A 17,307-nucleotide genomic window follows, 5' to 3' on the forward strand; every position below is an offset into this window, starting at 1 on the left:
GAATCTGTCACTGATTGAGAGTAAATACTGCAAAGACAGATGTGCATTTTACATTAAAGACAAAGTAAGCCTGCATAATCTGTGTCATTTAGTCTTTGATGTGTGGTAAATGCCTGCAACAGATAAACAAAGCTATTTGCCTAAAGGTTCTGGGCACTCACTCATGATTCAATTAATGTACATGTTGGACAGGCAAAATGTATCTACTATGTGTAAAGGCAGATATTAAATGCAACATATATAATCAATGCTCCTAAAACAATGACATGGATAGATAGATATATATATAGAATTTCATATTTTTTGGTTTCAAGACAGCACCCCCTGTCTGTGTCTACACCAGTCAGAACGCTGTTGGGTTTTTTTCATATAGCCAATCACATCCTTTCAGATTAAGCTGTATCTTTAAATTTAAGACAGTTACAGTCACAGACAGCAGTATGCAACTGCTCTATCATTGGCTGACGGTGACACAGACAGCAACCACCGGTGAAAAGTGCACTTCTAATGTCAGTTTGCAGGCTAGATAGCTAATTAGCTAGTCAGCTGTAGCACATTGAGTAGCTTAAATTGTATCTGCAAATGTCAATGTCAGTCAGTTCAGATGCTGTATGGTGTGGTCCTTATTCGTCAATACTATCGCTAACAAAACACTGTCCGTCTTTTGTCTTTGGCTTGTAAACTGCAGTTACCAGTGCAAGATGGTTTACATTGTGTCACTGTTCCCCTGCCAGCTCAGCTGTCAATCAAACACACTCACTGGCCCACCCACTCAGAGGCTTGAAGTCTAAAGGAGCATTTCTGATACATCTCCACCTTTTTCACCTTTCACTGTTAAAAAACATATGAACAATACATTTTGGAATTATTTTGACATGATAGTTGACTGTAAAAAGGAATTACTAATTGTGACTTCAGTTCGACTTTTAAGAGATTTGTTTGGACATACTTTTCTGAACAAACAAAATTTTGTTGGCTTCCTCCAGCCAAAGGTGAATCTGAACTTTCCTTTCTCCTCAGTTCTCTGCTCCTTTTCTGAACCTTTTACCATAGAAACAGAGAAAGAGAGTGAGTTCAAGACTGAGAGAGAAAGACAGAAAGAGAAACTGAGTGAGAGCAAGACAGAGAGATGAGAGAGAGAGAGAGAGAGAGAGAGAGAGCGAGAAGGAGGGAAGGAGAGACATTGCTGCCAGTTCTTTCTTTCCTCCCGAAAACCAGCAACTCATTTTGGGCAGTGATTCAGCAAAATTGATTTCAGGAAGAGAGAGGGAGAGAGAGAGAGAAAACGTGTGGAGACTAGAAACTCCAGCCCAAAGTTGTATCAAATGATGTTATGCTGCACTTTGCGAAACTGCTCACATACACAGTGCTGTTCAGCAGGGAAACAGGTCTGCTCCTCTCCCAGACGTCACAGTTTATCAGTTATTTAGTCGGGCCGACAGACACAGCTGTACAGTAAATATTGTAACGTGTTATGCTGTCTTATGCTTTAATGGGAACATTATACACTTGTTTCCAATCGCCTGCTTCTGGTCCCCTTTATGAAATGTTTAGTCTAGTTATTATCGGAGTGAAGTCTCCACCCTCACTGCCTATGAAATGATGTGGTTTCACTGTATTGTGCGTAAAACCCCAACCTCTTTCAAGACAAGCCACACCACTTGCATTTAATTATTGTAGTCTCGATGTGAGAGTGATTTATAGCAAAGAAAAGTGGCATCTAAAGCCAGAAATTCCCCTGAATCTGTGGCATCTGCAGAGCACATTTCTGATTGGCTCATGCTTTATCCCTTCTAATGTTTCTTTCCTGTTTTTGTGAACTCTGTGATGTAACTGAGATTATTTTGCTGATAAAATGTGTGTGAAAGAAACAAGGAGTGAGAAAGTGTACACTTTGATGTACATAAACCTGTTTAGTGAACATGGAAATATCTGTGTAGTTAGCATATGTTCATGTGCTTGTCATTTCTGTCAACATAAATATGTTGGAAATTACACATCCTTCCTAAGAATGTTTCTATGGTTACTAGGGTTAGATATGGCGTCTTTCTTAGTCTGCCACAGCCTTAGGAAATTGGTGCATCTGTGCTGCGATACTGTACGCAGCGCTCTGCAATCTGGGGGGATTTGGTATTCTGCTCTTAGCCCAGACTAGCAGGATCCTCCTCTGCACTGTGTGGAAATATTGTTTCACTGGGCTGAACTAGTGTGGTAGGAATGGAGTTAGGAATTGAATGAGTGAGTCAACTGTGGCATAAACTCAGAATGAGTGGGTAAACAAATGAATAAATGAGCATATGGATGACCGAGTACTGAGGATGGATTGTAACGAATACAATCTAATGCAGGAGTTCTGATAGAAATACTACTTTTTGTGAAGCTTGAACATGTTTTTGTTGTCATGTTCCCCTCCCTCCTCCCTCTCTCTTTTCTTTCTTCAGGGACCGCATGCAGCAGTCAGCCATGTACGACCTGTGTCTGGGCATGAGGCAGGTGAGCCAGGAGTTTGTACGACTGCAGCTAACCTACGACGAGTTCCTCTCCATGAAGGTCCTTCTGCTTCTCAGCACAGGTAGGCAGTGAGCTACAGGCCTGCAAGATCACTTATTTATTCATTACACATCCACCTGCTCACGCTGCTTTTTTTCTGCAGCACTACCTTGTCCCAAACCTCCCTGCAAGCACAAATTACTAATTTGATTTGAAAATCATTTATTTAAAAAAAAACATTGTGTTAGTCAACATCAATTCCAAGCAAGAATTAATTGAAATTTCAAGTTATCTTTAACTCAAACTGACTAAATCACAAACAATAACATTAATGCTGTAAATGTCAAAAACTTGATTTTCCTGGCTATAAGACATAAAGACTAGACACTACTAATAGAGGCCGCTGTTCAGTACCACTTTAGACCACCTTTGTGTCTGATAACAGCTGCCACATTTCATGGCAATGACTGAACTGCAGTGTCCCAGTTAAAGCTGACCATGCAGACATCTGTTTCTTCCCAATGTTGAGAGGTGAATGCGCCTTTCTTCAGATGCTGCATTCAAAGTCATCCCAAAGGTGTTCAAGTGGGATGATTCAATGTTTTTTTGATCAGGAGATCACGATGGCCAGGGCGTTAGCATAATTACACTGAAATATTCTTAAAAGAACAGTCTGCTGTGATGCATTCATGGACCCGGTATTTTTTCACCCTTTTAATTGGACTCAAACCTGTGCATATAACTGCTTATGCTGCACCCTGACTCAACCATTATGTCGGTGCAGTTGGAAGCAGGATTCATCAGAATTAACAGTGCTGATGTGTTTAGTCCACTGATAATCTGTGGTTGAACAGGAGAGGTGTCTGTGTGTAAATCTGCTCTTACATCACATACAGGCAAAGGTGCGATGCCTTGTGTGTTCCCAAATTAGCACTTGTTCCTCATAATTGTATTGTGTTATCTGCCATACTGTGTTATGACCTGAGCCACCTAACACCTCCCACATTCCTCAGCCAAAAGACTGCCTTTCACATGGAAATGTAGTGATAAGGTGCTTTGTGTTCTGTTCCATCCACCACACACCTTTGAGACAGTATTGGCAGTGCTTGTACTTGCCTTCCTGGTACCCACGATCATGCCTTTTTAAAGCCTGTTAGATTATCATTCTTGGTAATCCGTTAACATGCAAGTGTGGAAATAGACTTGATGTTGCATGCACCTGTTTGTGTAGCAACATACAGTATATGCAAATGGGAAGGCGAGCAATGTCTTCATTTTTCCATTCTCTGAGTGAAGGTTACTCTGTTTTATATGTATATATTTTTTAATTGACCATGGATAAACAGAATACGTCTATCACTCACTAAAGACGCCACTGCAGTCCAACCGAGAGGATGTTTTGGACCAAGTTGCTCAGTTGGAAACAGAAAGCAGTTTTTCCACCACCTCGACGCCATGTGAGCTGCTGCTGTCAGTTCAATAGTAACAGTTAAAGATTCTGTGATGGCAGCTGTGTCATAACTTCACCGTCCACACCCACTCACACTGGGACACATGAGACCTGCTGCAGTCTTGTATTTATGTATTTATGCATACATCTACGTGGGGCCTCATCGTTTTTTTTTTTGTGTCAATAGACGTTCGATGGTTAGAGATAGAGAGAGAGGTGAGGAAAAGGGAGGTGAGAGAGAGTTGTGGCGAGCTATTTGAAGAGTCTGCATGCTGGCCAGACTTCAGACTTTTTGAACTTCAGCACCAGTGCCAATCAGTGGAAATATTCATTGGCAGAGTATTTATTTTTCAGTTACTGAGGCCTCTGAAAGTGGTGCGTGAATGCTGGACTCAGATGGGCAAAGCACAACATTGGTAAATTTCACTTCATCCAAGCATCACAAGTTCTTTTTAAATTTACATTTTGGACACCATTATCCAAAATGAGTCATAACGAGTGCAACCATAGAAGAAGTTTACAGTTCTGTATCATTAACATTACAAGCAATTAAAAGGTCAAAACTGCTCAGACAATGGAGCAGATATTTTAGTGACTTTGAATTAATCATGTATAATTGATGACACAATTTTAATCAAATTAATAAAAACATTTTGACTGAAAAATTTTGATACCCAACTTAGTTTCTGTTTGAGGGTTATCAAATGATCTTTACTATCAAGTTTGAAGCTCTATACGCTTTTGTAAAAATGTCCACTTGGTCTGCTATCTTAGCCCTGATCATTTTTGCAATACAGTAAGAACAAATAGATCAGACTAATGACGAATGCATTTCCTTCTCAAAGATCTCAAAACTGCAGTCCAACTGTGCTGGAATGCCGTGTTGCAGTTTCTAAGCCATAAACATAACTAATAAAAGGGATTTTTTTGGATGATTGGGGAGTTGTGATCATTAAAAGCTAAATATACAAATATAAATGTTTGCTTTTTGTACAGTACTTACAGTAGTACATATATAGAAAAGAAAAAAACCTTCTATTAGTAAATTGTTAAACACACAATATATCCCTGGCCAATGGTATCAGGTTGGTTTGGCTTCAGTACAGTGACATATGGAAGAGGCAATGCATTTCCCTGATATAAACTCAGTGTTGTCGAGTCATCTGGAAGCAGGGGAGATCCGGCTGGACTTCAGCTATTGGATGTTGGGATAGATGAGGAAGAGAGAGAATACAGAGAGGATGGGAAACTGAGAAAAGGGAGATTTAAACAGTGAAATCAGACAAATGTTGACAGTGAGAGCTTGTGTTTGTGAGAAGGAGACAGGTGCATAGCTATAGGGAGAAAGAAAGAGAAGACAGACGGGGAGGGGGCAGAGCTGGTCCTTCTGTTGCTGTGGCCTCCCTCTCTTCTCCTTGCTGGTCCTCTGGAGGTTTTCCAGAGAGCCCTGCTGTACTTAATAAAGGCCAGTCAAGCACCAGGCAATGCTCCAAGACCTGCTATTTTTCTTCACTTCCTTCAAACCCGAGCTGGAATTTCGAAGGAGAGGGTGCGGATAAAAGTAGCTGGGATACGGAATTGAAACAGGGAATTTAATGTGCTTCAATCTGCTCTGGTTATAGGTTTTAGTCAAAATATAGTGGTAAAATGCGAAGGATGAGGAAGTGCCTGTCCTTTCCAAAGTGCACATGATGGAGCGACTGTACTGTATGGCAAATATTTCAGCAAAAGCACTTGTGAACAATTTTTAAAAACCTCAGAAGCACTGTAGGAAGGTCTCTTCATTCAGAGGTAAATACTGAGGCCTCATGGAAGGAGTAGCAGCAGAAATGTTTACAGAGGAGTTGTCAGAACTTGTCAGCTAAGCAAGTACTACGGAGTCACTGAGTGTGTGCGTGCCTTTGGGCTGGTTTGAAAAATTGTGTGTGTTACATAGAGAGATGTTGAAAGAGAGAGAGGGAAGGAGGGATAAAGAGAAAAGATAGAAAGGCTGTTATTCCTCTCTGACCTTGGCTAAGGTTTCATTGAGCCTGCGGTGTCTCATGACCCTGTTTGGATTTGGTACAGGAGCAGTGGCCTGCTCAAACCAGTTACACTCCTCACCTCTGCACAGACGTAGATAGTATTGCTAGATTATCTCGTTTGTTTGTTCTCTCACCATCTTTTCTCACTTTTCTCAGAAAATTGGTTGTTCAGCCTTATTCCAAATTGGGCAAGTGTACAGTATGTTTACCGCGGTGCGGTGACATTTCGTGTGACACATTTTACAGTTAATTATGCAAAAGCCTGATAATTGCTTTGCATTACTTAAATACTGTGATCATTTTCATTCCAACCAGTCATTAGTGGTTTTGGGTCATGTTTAAATTAAACATGACAACACCCTATTCGACAACACCCTATAGCTTCACTAAGGATGCTCAGGGCTAGTTGTAGGATAATGAATACTATAAGGTATTAAATCTAAACTGAGAGTCACCCTGTCAGTTTGGTATGTACCTGCAACCCAGAGCAGGAAGCTGCATGTCCTTGAACAACACACTACCTAATGGCATCTCCTAGCTGTGTGAGTTATGTTTGCCTCTTTATTTTATGTACATTAGAAAAAGAGCTTTCCCAGGTTTTTGATACACATAACAATGCAGCTGCACTCCCAATAAGAAATATGGCCTAGTTGACACCCATTACAGTGGTATAAATGCCCTATTTTGGGGCCGGTCATGGTAATGCCCCTAAATGCCAGGTCAGTGTCTAATCAGGCCATATATGGGTCAGTGGGAGAAAAACAAAAGGTCCAAATGCAGCCCTGGGTTTTAGCACATTCTCATCAGATCAGCCACGAAATAAAGCACAGAAATCACAGCCTCTGCACCAGGGTCCAATCTGTTCTCATATCTGCTTTCCTCAGCCTCATGTGTGTCATGCTTGAAAGCGATTGTGCATCAAATTACGATGCAGAGAATTTCATAGGAAGAGACAGAGAAAGAGAGGACAGGAGGAAGGCAGACAAACACACAAACACATTCTCAGAGTTATTGACCTACAGTTATCTGTTCTCAAAAAGATGCAATCCAAAATGACAAGAAGTAGGCTTTTGCTTATGGCTATTCATTCTGCAGAACTCCAACAGGTCCAGTCAGTTGCTGGTTTTTGCTAGTGTTGCTACAAGTGGTTCAGGTTTATGAGGCATTCTGGCTCCTCGAAAGTGTTGAAGAAAGTACATGATTTAGTTTTTAAAGGGAGGTCAGCTAAACCATTCGGGCGCAGGATTTCACATTCTGCTGTAAACGATATTTTTGTACGTTTTCAAAAACATTAAAACTTTACGAGACATTAATACCATTGTCTCTTCTCGACGTTTAGCCATGCTGTGAATGTCTGTTAACTGTGCCTTTGGTGACGACCATTAGTTCACCATAGCTGTTACATGTGATTTGGAGCTTCTTTGACTTCATTGATGAAACGTGAATGACTAATAGCTATTTTGGTGAACCATACTGCTGAATGAGATACCATGTTCTTTACACACATGTGAAGAGCTCAGTCTTGGATGTTCCACATTAGAGATGCAATGATTAGTCAATAAATGAATGGACAGAAAATGAATTGGCAACTATTTTGATAATCAATTAATGGTTTAAGTAATTTTTGAAGCAAAAATGCCTTGTTCCAGCTTCTCAAATGTGAGCATTTCTCGATTTCTTTATATTCTGTGATTGCAAACTGAATATCTTTGGGTTTTGGACATTTTATAGACTAAATGATTAATCGAGAAAATAATCAACAGATTAATCTGAATAATCATAAATTGCAGCCCTATTCCACATAATAATAGTAATATATTCTAGTAATTATTGAATTATTGAATCTTTTTTTTACCTGGATAATTATTAACCCTGGAGTAAGAGTGGGAGATATGGATAAAATCTTCTATCATGGTATATGTAAGGTTATATTGTGATACAGTAACATTTCTGCAAAATGAATTGAGAAACTGTTTATAACCAGAAATGAATGTCTGTTTTTGGCTAATCCAGTAAATTAAATACCTGTCAAATCAAGGTACAGTAAAAATCCTCTTGCTATAAAGCAGTCCTGCTCATTGATTTGCAGCATTACCTAACATGGCCTAATACACCCACATACATTAAAGGCGTAGCTACCTTGGTATGAACAGTATGGCAAAATTTCTGATGGTTGACAAACTCACATTGGGTCATGTTATATATCGTCATAACTTTGTCTTGGTTGAAGGAAAACTGAAGGCGTTCCCTCAGACAGATTTGAGGTGCGCCCTTTGAGAGGCGAGGTGTTTCTTAATCTGGTAGCCAGTAGCTGAATGTCATTTAAGAACTTTGGCAGACTTCCATATCTGTGACTTTGTTCTTCTGCATAGGGAGGGAGAGAGCGCGAGAGAAAAAGATACTGTCGACATTTCGACGCATCCTCATGGTGCAGTTACTGTATCTCATTCCTCACATCTGTCTGTTACACTTCCTTTTTATTTTAAGTGCACTGATGCTACCATCCAAATCATTATCATGTGAATGAAGATTACAGTCATTTAACAGCTCTGGTCAATGAACAAACTGCTTGATGAATGAGGTTTGGTTGACAAGATGATTAAGCTCTTGAATACACATAAGCACTGTTGTTCCCTTTTTTGTTGTCACTGTTGCTGAGATAACTTTTAATCAGTGCCTTCCAGTACATCAGTCGTCCTTCATGAATCAAGGGCTACACATGAACAGTAATTACCTCTTGAAATGGTGAAAGTGGTTGTAATGAGTTGCTAAATAGGCTCAGGTCTTCAACACAGGAAAAATGTCCAAAAAAAGGCTACTGTGTGGGAGTCAGAGCATAATTCACTGAGCGCTTCTAATTACCCTTTACACAGTTACACATTTCTATACCGGTGGTTGTGCATGACTTAGCCCATTAACTGCAAATAGTGTTTAATGTGCATTTACCAACCATTTCCTAAAGTGCACCGTGAATTTTGGGACTTGTGTCCTACATTCCAGGTGGCTATTGGTTTTCGCTCATTTAAGTATGGTAGGAAAATCAACTCAGAGAGACTTAAACTTGCTTGAGATAGATAAACCATCACAGTGAGCATTTGGTAACTTGATTTTTTTTGTCAAAGTCACTATGTTTTTTCTTTTTTTCACATTCAAAGAAACTCTGACAGCTGGAATTACTTGTTGGCTGCAGAACTCTTTTATTAAATGTATTATTTTCTAAATCAGGTTGCCTAATTAAATTCATGATCTCTTTTTCAAGGGAAATCTGAGCCCAAAGAAAAACAATAATCATTTAAAAAAGCTACTGAAATAATTCTTGCCCTTTTTAATACATCTACAGCATGTTTGCTTATTATTTGTCCTCCAGGTTTGATATGCTGACAACATAGCTAATAAATTAAATCCTTTTTGGATCCAGTGAGTTTTACTGAATTCAACACTAAGTCAGAGATTTTAAAACAGTCAATAGTCCCTGCTTTTAACTGCATTAACACAAAACAACATTCATTCTCAATATAAAAACAACAGCCAACTAGGAGCAGGCAAAATGGATAAAATCCTTTATCACAGTATATTTAATTTTAAATTGTGATATTGGTGTATATTAGGATATAAAACCAAACTCAATTAAAGAACTGTTTATGGATTCTGTGACCAAATGTGAATGTCATTTTTTGGCTAATACAGTGAATTACATACCTGACCAATCAAAGTACTTCATCACATTGACACAAATTAATATAAAAATCCAATATTGCCAAGAATAGTCATGCTCATTAGTTTACAAATCTGCCCACAATGGCTTGGTACAACCAGGAGATATCAAAGTGATAACTATCTTGTTATAAACAGCATGGCAAAATCTCTGATGGTTGACAAATGTATTTAATCTCACAGTATATATGGTCATACCGCCAAACCCTACACCCAACTAAATGTTCATTGTGATGGATTACAGTCTTCCAGTCTCTAAAGATGAATCAGTCAATCTAAAAAGTTTGGAAAATGTTCAGCAGTAGCATGAGGCATGCAAAACATGCAAAGCTAAAAGTAAAGTCTTTTAATATAGCACAAAATTGGTAAATTTCTTTTTCTATTTTCTTATAATTGACAGCAGTGCTGATTTTATGTAAGACACATTCCCACCAATCATGTCAAATGACCAACAAGTTTAAGTCCTTTCTAATAAATCTGCCCAGTAACCATACCAAGTCTCATATCAGTTGAAATCCATGTTTTGGGTCACTAACATTAAACCCGTATTGTTGTTAAATCCAGTTGATGACAGAAGGATTTGTCTGTTTCCCAGTTCCCAAAGAGGGTCTGAAGAACCAGGCGGCGTTCGAGGAGATGAGGGTTAATTATATTAAGGAGCTCCGGCGTTCAGTGGGAAAAGCAACCAACAACTCTGGCCAAACCTGGCAGCGCTTCTTCCAGCTCACCAAGCTACTGGATGCCATGCATGATGTAAGTACCCTCGCCCTGTCTGCCTGCCATGCAAATCGCCTACAGTACAGCACAGGCTTCCCTTGGCAGCCTCTTGGTATGCCATGCCTTCACACATGGAACGAGGTGTCCAGTGGCACTGTGGGCCTCTAATATCGCTGCACATGTTTTGAGTAAAATTGCAGCATAGTGGATTTGGATAATGCATTTACTTACTAATACATTTATGCGGTTCAATGGTGCTGTGGGATTATTGCATCCCAATCTCTCCCTGAGGGGGAGGTTATTTTGGAAGAGGCGGTGACCAGCCTGTATTGGTGAATGGAACAGAAGGGGATCAATGCCAGCTTGCAGTTTACTGGATCAGAGTACACAGTGGTCACTGTAGCAAATGTGCTAAATCACTGCTCTTTTTTTATGCATGGGTCAACCAGTATGTGGCATAGCGACAGTGTAGGCAAAGCCCCACTAAATGAAAGTCAGCAAAGTGAGAGGTCACACGGATAAATGGCCAGAATTCAGTGACCCTAATGACTGAGTGAATGGGGTTAGCGCTGAAGGGATGACACTTCTTTACAGGAGGGTTGTCCAGAAAAAACTCAGTGGTGCCCCCAAGTGGTGAGCCGAAATAAATTGAAAAGGGGTCAGTGCCCCAACAGAATGTAAACACACTCATATGAATATAAAGTGATGTACTTAAATTTGCACATTTAAAAAAAAAGTTTACATATAAATATTATTTCTTATTATCAGAATAAGAAAAACTTTTTTGTCAGCCATGAAACAAACAATAAAAAGCTACAATTACAGTATGTTTCTCATTAAATCGTGTGTCTGTGTTGTCCAGCTGGTGGGGAACCTGTTGGACTTCTGTTTCTACACTTTTCGTGAGTCCCAGGCCCTGAAGGTGGAGTTCCCTGAAATGTTGGTAGAGATCATCAGTGACCAGATACCAAAGGTGGAGTCAGGCCTCACTCACACAATCTACTTCCACAAGAAGTGACTCACTCAACAGTTGAGACAGAAGCAGCATTAAGAACTGGAAGAGAGGAGGAAGACGTTCAAGAATAGAGGAAGAAGACATGCGAGGAAGGCCCGACCAGTTGGCCTGCACCCTGTCGCCCAGCATGCCAGGGTCCTCGTCTTGGATGGGAAAGTTAAGTGACATGGTGACAGAAGTAAAAAGGGGAGAATGATTTGACCCTGTAGTCACCAAGAGCGGGTCAGAGCTGTGAATAGTTCGCTGAGCCGAGCGCGACACGCTGAGAAGGACTTGACAAATGTGACAAAGCATCCTGAAGTACCACCCCCCCCCCCAAAAAAAAGACGATAACAGTATTTTCTATGGAGATAAAGCCATACATTTCTTAGGATGCGCTAGATACATTCACTGCGCACACACACACACCCCACACACACACACACACACACACTCATAGAGGGAAATTGACACACATGCTGTCCACATGCCTTCACACAAACGCACAGATGCACTCCACATGCACTAAAATCAGATTCTCTTACAAATCTAGAGAAAAAGTTTTTGCAAATATTAACTGTGGCTTATGCAGTCTTTCAAAATAATAGCACTATGAAAAAAAGAAATGCCAATACTTAGATTTTGCTTTGCAGTGTAGCAACATGCTGCAAGACTACAGGGCAAAGGACATTATAGAGGAGGCACAGAAATTCTAGACAGTAAGGCGAAAGGTCTATTTGAATATATTCCAAGGGCTATACAAGCATCATCATAAGCTGAATAATTACATTAAATCTAACAAGTCCAAGTTTGAATCTCAATCGGTGTCATAGCAGCCATCATTAACATTCACATACTGAGTTTTTTAATTAAAATATGTAGTAAAACAATCAAAACTAATATGCAAAGGTCCAAAGCTAAAGCTGTTTTGAAATAAAAATGTCTCTCTTGTGTCAAGAAATCTTGCACGTGAAGCTCCCATGTCATAAAGTCACTATTTTAGGCATTGTGGTGTAGAATTAAGACAATATTGATGAGCGATTTTACCGTTGTACAAAAATGGTCAGGAGTGCTGCAGGACGGAAAACATCATGCATTTACGGAAACAATTTCAGTAGAGTCCGCTGGTAATGGATTTGACTGAGGTGCATCCATAGTAATTGTGTTTTGTGTTATCTCCAGAGCAGCTGTCCAAATGTCTGTTTTTACTCACAATGAAGCAAAACCAGCCCTTTGTGAACCAACACTTATCTACTCTTCCCAGAAATAATAAAAAGCATTTTATAAAAGTGTGTTGCAAAGGTTTAGTTTTTGACAAGCCAGTCATTTTACATTAAGGTGCTTCATTTTTACAAAGCCAGGCAAAATATAACGTGTACAGTAACTCGTAGACAGTCCATACAATACACTATATGGACACGCAGTTTAAACACACATACTCTGTAAAGTTGATATAATCCAAAATGGAGCATTACTCTACATTGCTTACAGCAAACGGCTAATGTATCAAAACCAGGCAAATTTGTACAGGTATTAACAACTTCTTAAACACGTTCTATTGAGCTGTTGTACAGATGATGTTTTGAGGTACATGTTGATGAATGTTTGATGAAGAACTGTTGGTATGATCACCTTTCCTAATTTAGTTTATTTCCTTTCTCTTATTTTTGGGCCAAGTACTACTATTTTAGGTATGGCAGGCCCAGTCATCTGGTCCATTAACTTGTCTCACACCCCACTGGTTTCTGGGTGGTTATGGAACACTACTATGATGCTACTGAAAAGCGATATAGCCGCTGGGGAAGAAAAACAGTGGGGGCGTGTGATTATTTGTTTGTTGGGGTTTTTTTTTTTGCCCTGTGAGTGTGTATTTACATGTGTGAATGGAGCGAGTATGGCTTAAGTTTGTGTGTGTTTTTTTTCCTGGCAAGCATGTGCATAGTTGATCTGCTCTTTCAGCGTGGGTATTATGCATTTATGTTATAGGATTAGCTGTATCCTATTTCCACATTTAGATTTGCACAGAGGAGATACAATGTGAAATGAGGCATTAGTGCAGCTAGCAGGAATTTGTCTGTTTTGATAAGCAACTGTGATGATGCGGGAAAAGACTTTCTGCATGGTCACCCAGCCTAAAGTTAGACAACACTGGCACAGCAGGGTGGTAGTGTACTGTATTTGTGGCCACAGCTCTCATAACGATGGCGCTGTGCTACATCATGAGGTCTCTTCTGTGGTGGTAATTGTGTAAAGATTGGTACACAAAGAGATGGAGGTGGCAAGATTACAACTGTCATTAGGGACTGTACGAAAATTATTCGGGGGGGGGGTTCAGAAAAGGGGGTTATGTATTTTTGTCAGAAAGGCCTCATTTTACAATCCATCTTTGCTGTGCATTATTGTTGTGAAGGACCCTTAAGCTAATCTCTCACAGTTTCTTTATTTTGCCCCTTTTTTGTCCTTTTTAAGGAATAAAAAACTGTTTAAAGGTTCATAGGATGAATGGGAAAGTATTTTTGAGAGAATTATATTTTGCTGGAAAACAATATTTAAGTACTTTGTCTAAAAATGATATCCTTTTTGTAAAATGAAATGTTAATGCATGCTTTTTGATGAGATGTTTACATTGTATTTAAAAAAGGGAAACTTGTGCCTTTTTATCTGACCTGATTTACAATTTTACAGTATATATTGTAAATAATACAGCAAGTCCTTATGTTGAGTATAGTATAAAGCATTTCTACTTTAACCATCTTGTTGGAATATTGGAAAAATGTGTGTTTCCCACTCGCCATGTTCTGTGTGTTGGATCACAGAGAAGAATTTACAGTAAAGGTTGGTGCCAGAAAGGGCCAAATAGAGAAATGAATGTATCATACATTGTGAGAGACTTATGGAACTTACTACCTGAATGTTAGAGAGAGTACATTTATTATCTTATTAAGTAAAGTTATTTGATTTTGCATTTTTTTTTTACTTTTTGCATCATTGTTCAAGTGGCTCAAACAAAAAAAATAATAATAATCAAAAAGTATTTCTTATTTTGTAACAAGATGTATCACGTGATGGATCCTTGAGTTGTTGCTGTTGAAATGATTTCCTAACCCATCGCGGTATTGTTGATGAGCACCATAATAAAATCAAAAAATCACAAACTATATAAACATGGGATATGTGAAAGAAAGTTCTTGACTTTTCAGTTTTAAAATAGAAACTTTATGCACACACAAAATGAAATGAAATGATGGATGTAGAGACTGTAGACCTGACATTTAGCCAATTCAGATTTGACCAGTTTTTGACCAGTTATTAACTGGACATATTGCACTAACTGCCAAAATAAGTTTCAATCATAAAAGAAACAAATTTGTCCCAAAGAATGGTAAAAAATATTAAAATCTATACACAGTAAATTCCTGATAATGACAACAATATTATCAATGATCTTATCAAGCCCCTTAATGACCTTTTGCACTCCAGAAATATAGGCTTTGACTGTTGGCTATTTAATTTTTTTTTTGTTTGTTTTAAAGGAATAGTTCAACATTTTGGGAAATTACACCTATTAGCTTTCTTAGTAAATAAGAAGCTACAGCCTAGAGACTGAGCTTAGTATAAAGACTGGAAAATGGGGGAAACAACTAGGCTGCCTCTGTCCAAAGTTCAGAAGGTCAAATCCACCTGCCAGCACCTCTAAAGCTCAACAATGAACATGTATCTTGTTTGTTTAATCCGTAGGAAAATCTTAAAAAGCTGTTTCCCCGTTTTCAGTCTTTATGCTAAGCTAAGCATCCCCTGGCTGTATTAACCATACAGACATGAAATGTTATCAATCTTCTAATCTAACCCTCGGCAAGAAAGCAAATAAATGTGTTCCCCAAAATGTTGAACCATTCCTTTAAAGGAGCAAATTTATGAACTGTTTATTTATTGGTTATCAATCACCCCCCTACTGCAAACAATAAAATAAAAGCTGTCTCCTTCTAAATAAACTCCTTTTAGGCATGAATGACTCAGAATGTGTTCAACTGCTGTTTCACAGTACACTATCGCGTCACTGTATGTGGAGTCATATCATTGCCATTTTCTGTTCATGGTGATGAATCGGGTGTAGAGAGACTAAGCCATATCTCCACAGCCATGGCAGTGCATTTCTTATTAATATATAAATATATACAAATGCTTTTTTTTCCCAATTCCAAAAATGACTTTTTACTCAGATGCTTTGTACAATATTTCTCAGCCACTATCCAGCAAACATACAGTAGACACCCTTCAACATAAACCAATAAAACATCTTTGAAACCAGTTACTACTGTATATCTTGATGCAGATATTGCCATACTTGTGTTTGCAAAACTATTGCAAGATTCTAATAAAACTGTTAAACTGATAATTCGATGTGATTTAAGTTGTCTGTTTGTGTATGTATGTATGGTCTGTATGTGTGTGTGATGAAAATTGTACCATGAGACAGAAGCTAGGAAATGTGCCCTAAAAAACCTGCTGTTTGATCTGGATGAATTCGAAACAGCTGCATTTGGTGGCTGGGGAGGATAATGAGCCAAAAAACACAAAGTTAGCGTGGAAAAACAGAAATGATGTGGAGCAGCAGCAGGTACAGCAGTCACAGGGAGAGGATATGAAGAGAACAAAGACAAACGAAGAGAGGGAAAATGACAGAGATAAGGCATGCAAGGATGAGATTTTTACAGTAAAACGGCGCCTGTGGAGAAAAATCACCATTAACCTTGTTAAAGGCTGATCTGAAAACACGCCTGCTTTGCCAGACTGTAGAGCAGACAGTATTACTTTTTTGCTCATTTTTTTTCTCTCTCTCTCCGAATCCACAGCCCTCTCCAAATCTCCCCCAGATTTCCAATTGCTTTCACTTGTAGTCGTGCCAGATAAACAGAATCTATTGGATCAGGCTGATTTCACGGCTGCGCCCGCGCACATGGCGGCTTCTGTGGCCCACTCTCTGAGCTGAGGGTTTTTTTTTTCCCTCTACACTCTCTCCTTTATGTTTGAAATTCACTTTTCTCCAAATTTCCACTCAGTTTTCACCCCCACTAATACATCAAGTCTTATGATGATTACATTTGAGAATCTTTGCACTCTGAAGGAACCAGATGAAGACAGGAATGTATTAAGTCAGTGTTACTTTCAGACATGCACGTTTGGGAAATTCAGACACTTGTGGCAGTTAGTTGTGTCAGTCTCTCATAATTAGAGGTAAACTACAGATAGTGTAGGCTGATGAGTCATGGTGTGGGACTATGTTTTGGGGCTGAAGGACACTGCGTCATGGGAGGCAAAGGACATCTGGCACACAGCCAGGACTCTGGGAAATGAGAAATGAAAACGTCCATCTGGAATTTTACTCAAACACACCTACATCAACACGGTCACACTGATGTATACATCATCCCAGACTGATAGACGCTGATGCATAATGCATGCAGAGACACAGAAATCACCACAGGTAACATAACCTCAATCTCAAGAGATACTGAGGAAGCTCTAAAGTCTCAAATATGAGTCTGACCCTCCCAGATTTTACCACAGTTGTTCATTGCGTCATGTTCCTGAATTTAGGAGGAAAGATAAATGCACGGAGATGAACTGATTTCATAAACAAATTACTATTAGAGCACCAGAAAGGAAGTGGAGCACTGACTGTGGAGCGGAAGAGGAAAAGGAAAAAGAGGGAAGGTAAGGAGGAGAGAGACAGCGAGAGGAGTTTTAAATACTCCTGAGGCACAGACAGGTAGGCAGAAGAAAAAGGAGAAAGGAAGGCAGATAGAGCAATATGGCACGCTTTCTGACAGATAGTCCAAAGCAGAGTGAGAGGCAGGCAGAGTGGATGTCTCTATGATTCAGCAGTATTATGGCAGAGGGAAGATGATGATGATGAA

At 39.3% G+C, this 17,307-nt stretch overlaps 1 protein-coding gene across 1 annotated transcript in view; it reads left to right on the forward strand.

The window, feature by feature from the left end:
- nr3c2 (nuclear receptor subfamily 3, group C, member 2) overlaps nt 1-15,782 on the forward strand; it is a 79,353-nt gene extending 63,571 nt beyond the window's left edge. The window contains exons 7-9 of the mRNA XM_044190079.1: nt 2,442-2,572; nt 10,274-10,431; nt 11,258-15,782. Of these exons, the coding sequence (XP_044046014.1) occupies nt 2,442-2,572; nt 10,274-10,431; nt 11,258-11,413 (445 nt within the window). The 3' untranslated portion in view covers nt 11,414-15,782. The remainder of the gene's footprint in view (nt 1-2,441; nt 2,573-10,273; nt 10,432-11,257) is intronic.
- The last annotated feature ends 1,525 nt before the right edge of the window (nt 15,783-17,307 follow it).

The sequence above is a fragment of the Siniperca chuatsi genome, linkage group LG3, assembly GCF_020085105.1.
Source record: "Siniperca chuatsi isolate FFG_IHB_CAS linkage group LG3, ASM2008510v1, whole genome shotgun sequence".
NCBI lineage: Eukaryota > Metazoa > Chordata > Actinopteri > Centrarchiformes > Sinipercidae > Siniperca > Siniperca chuatsi.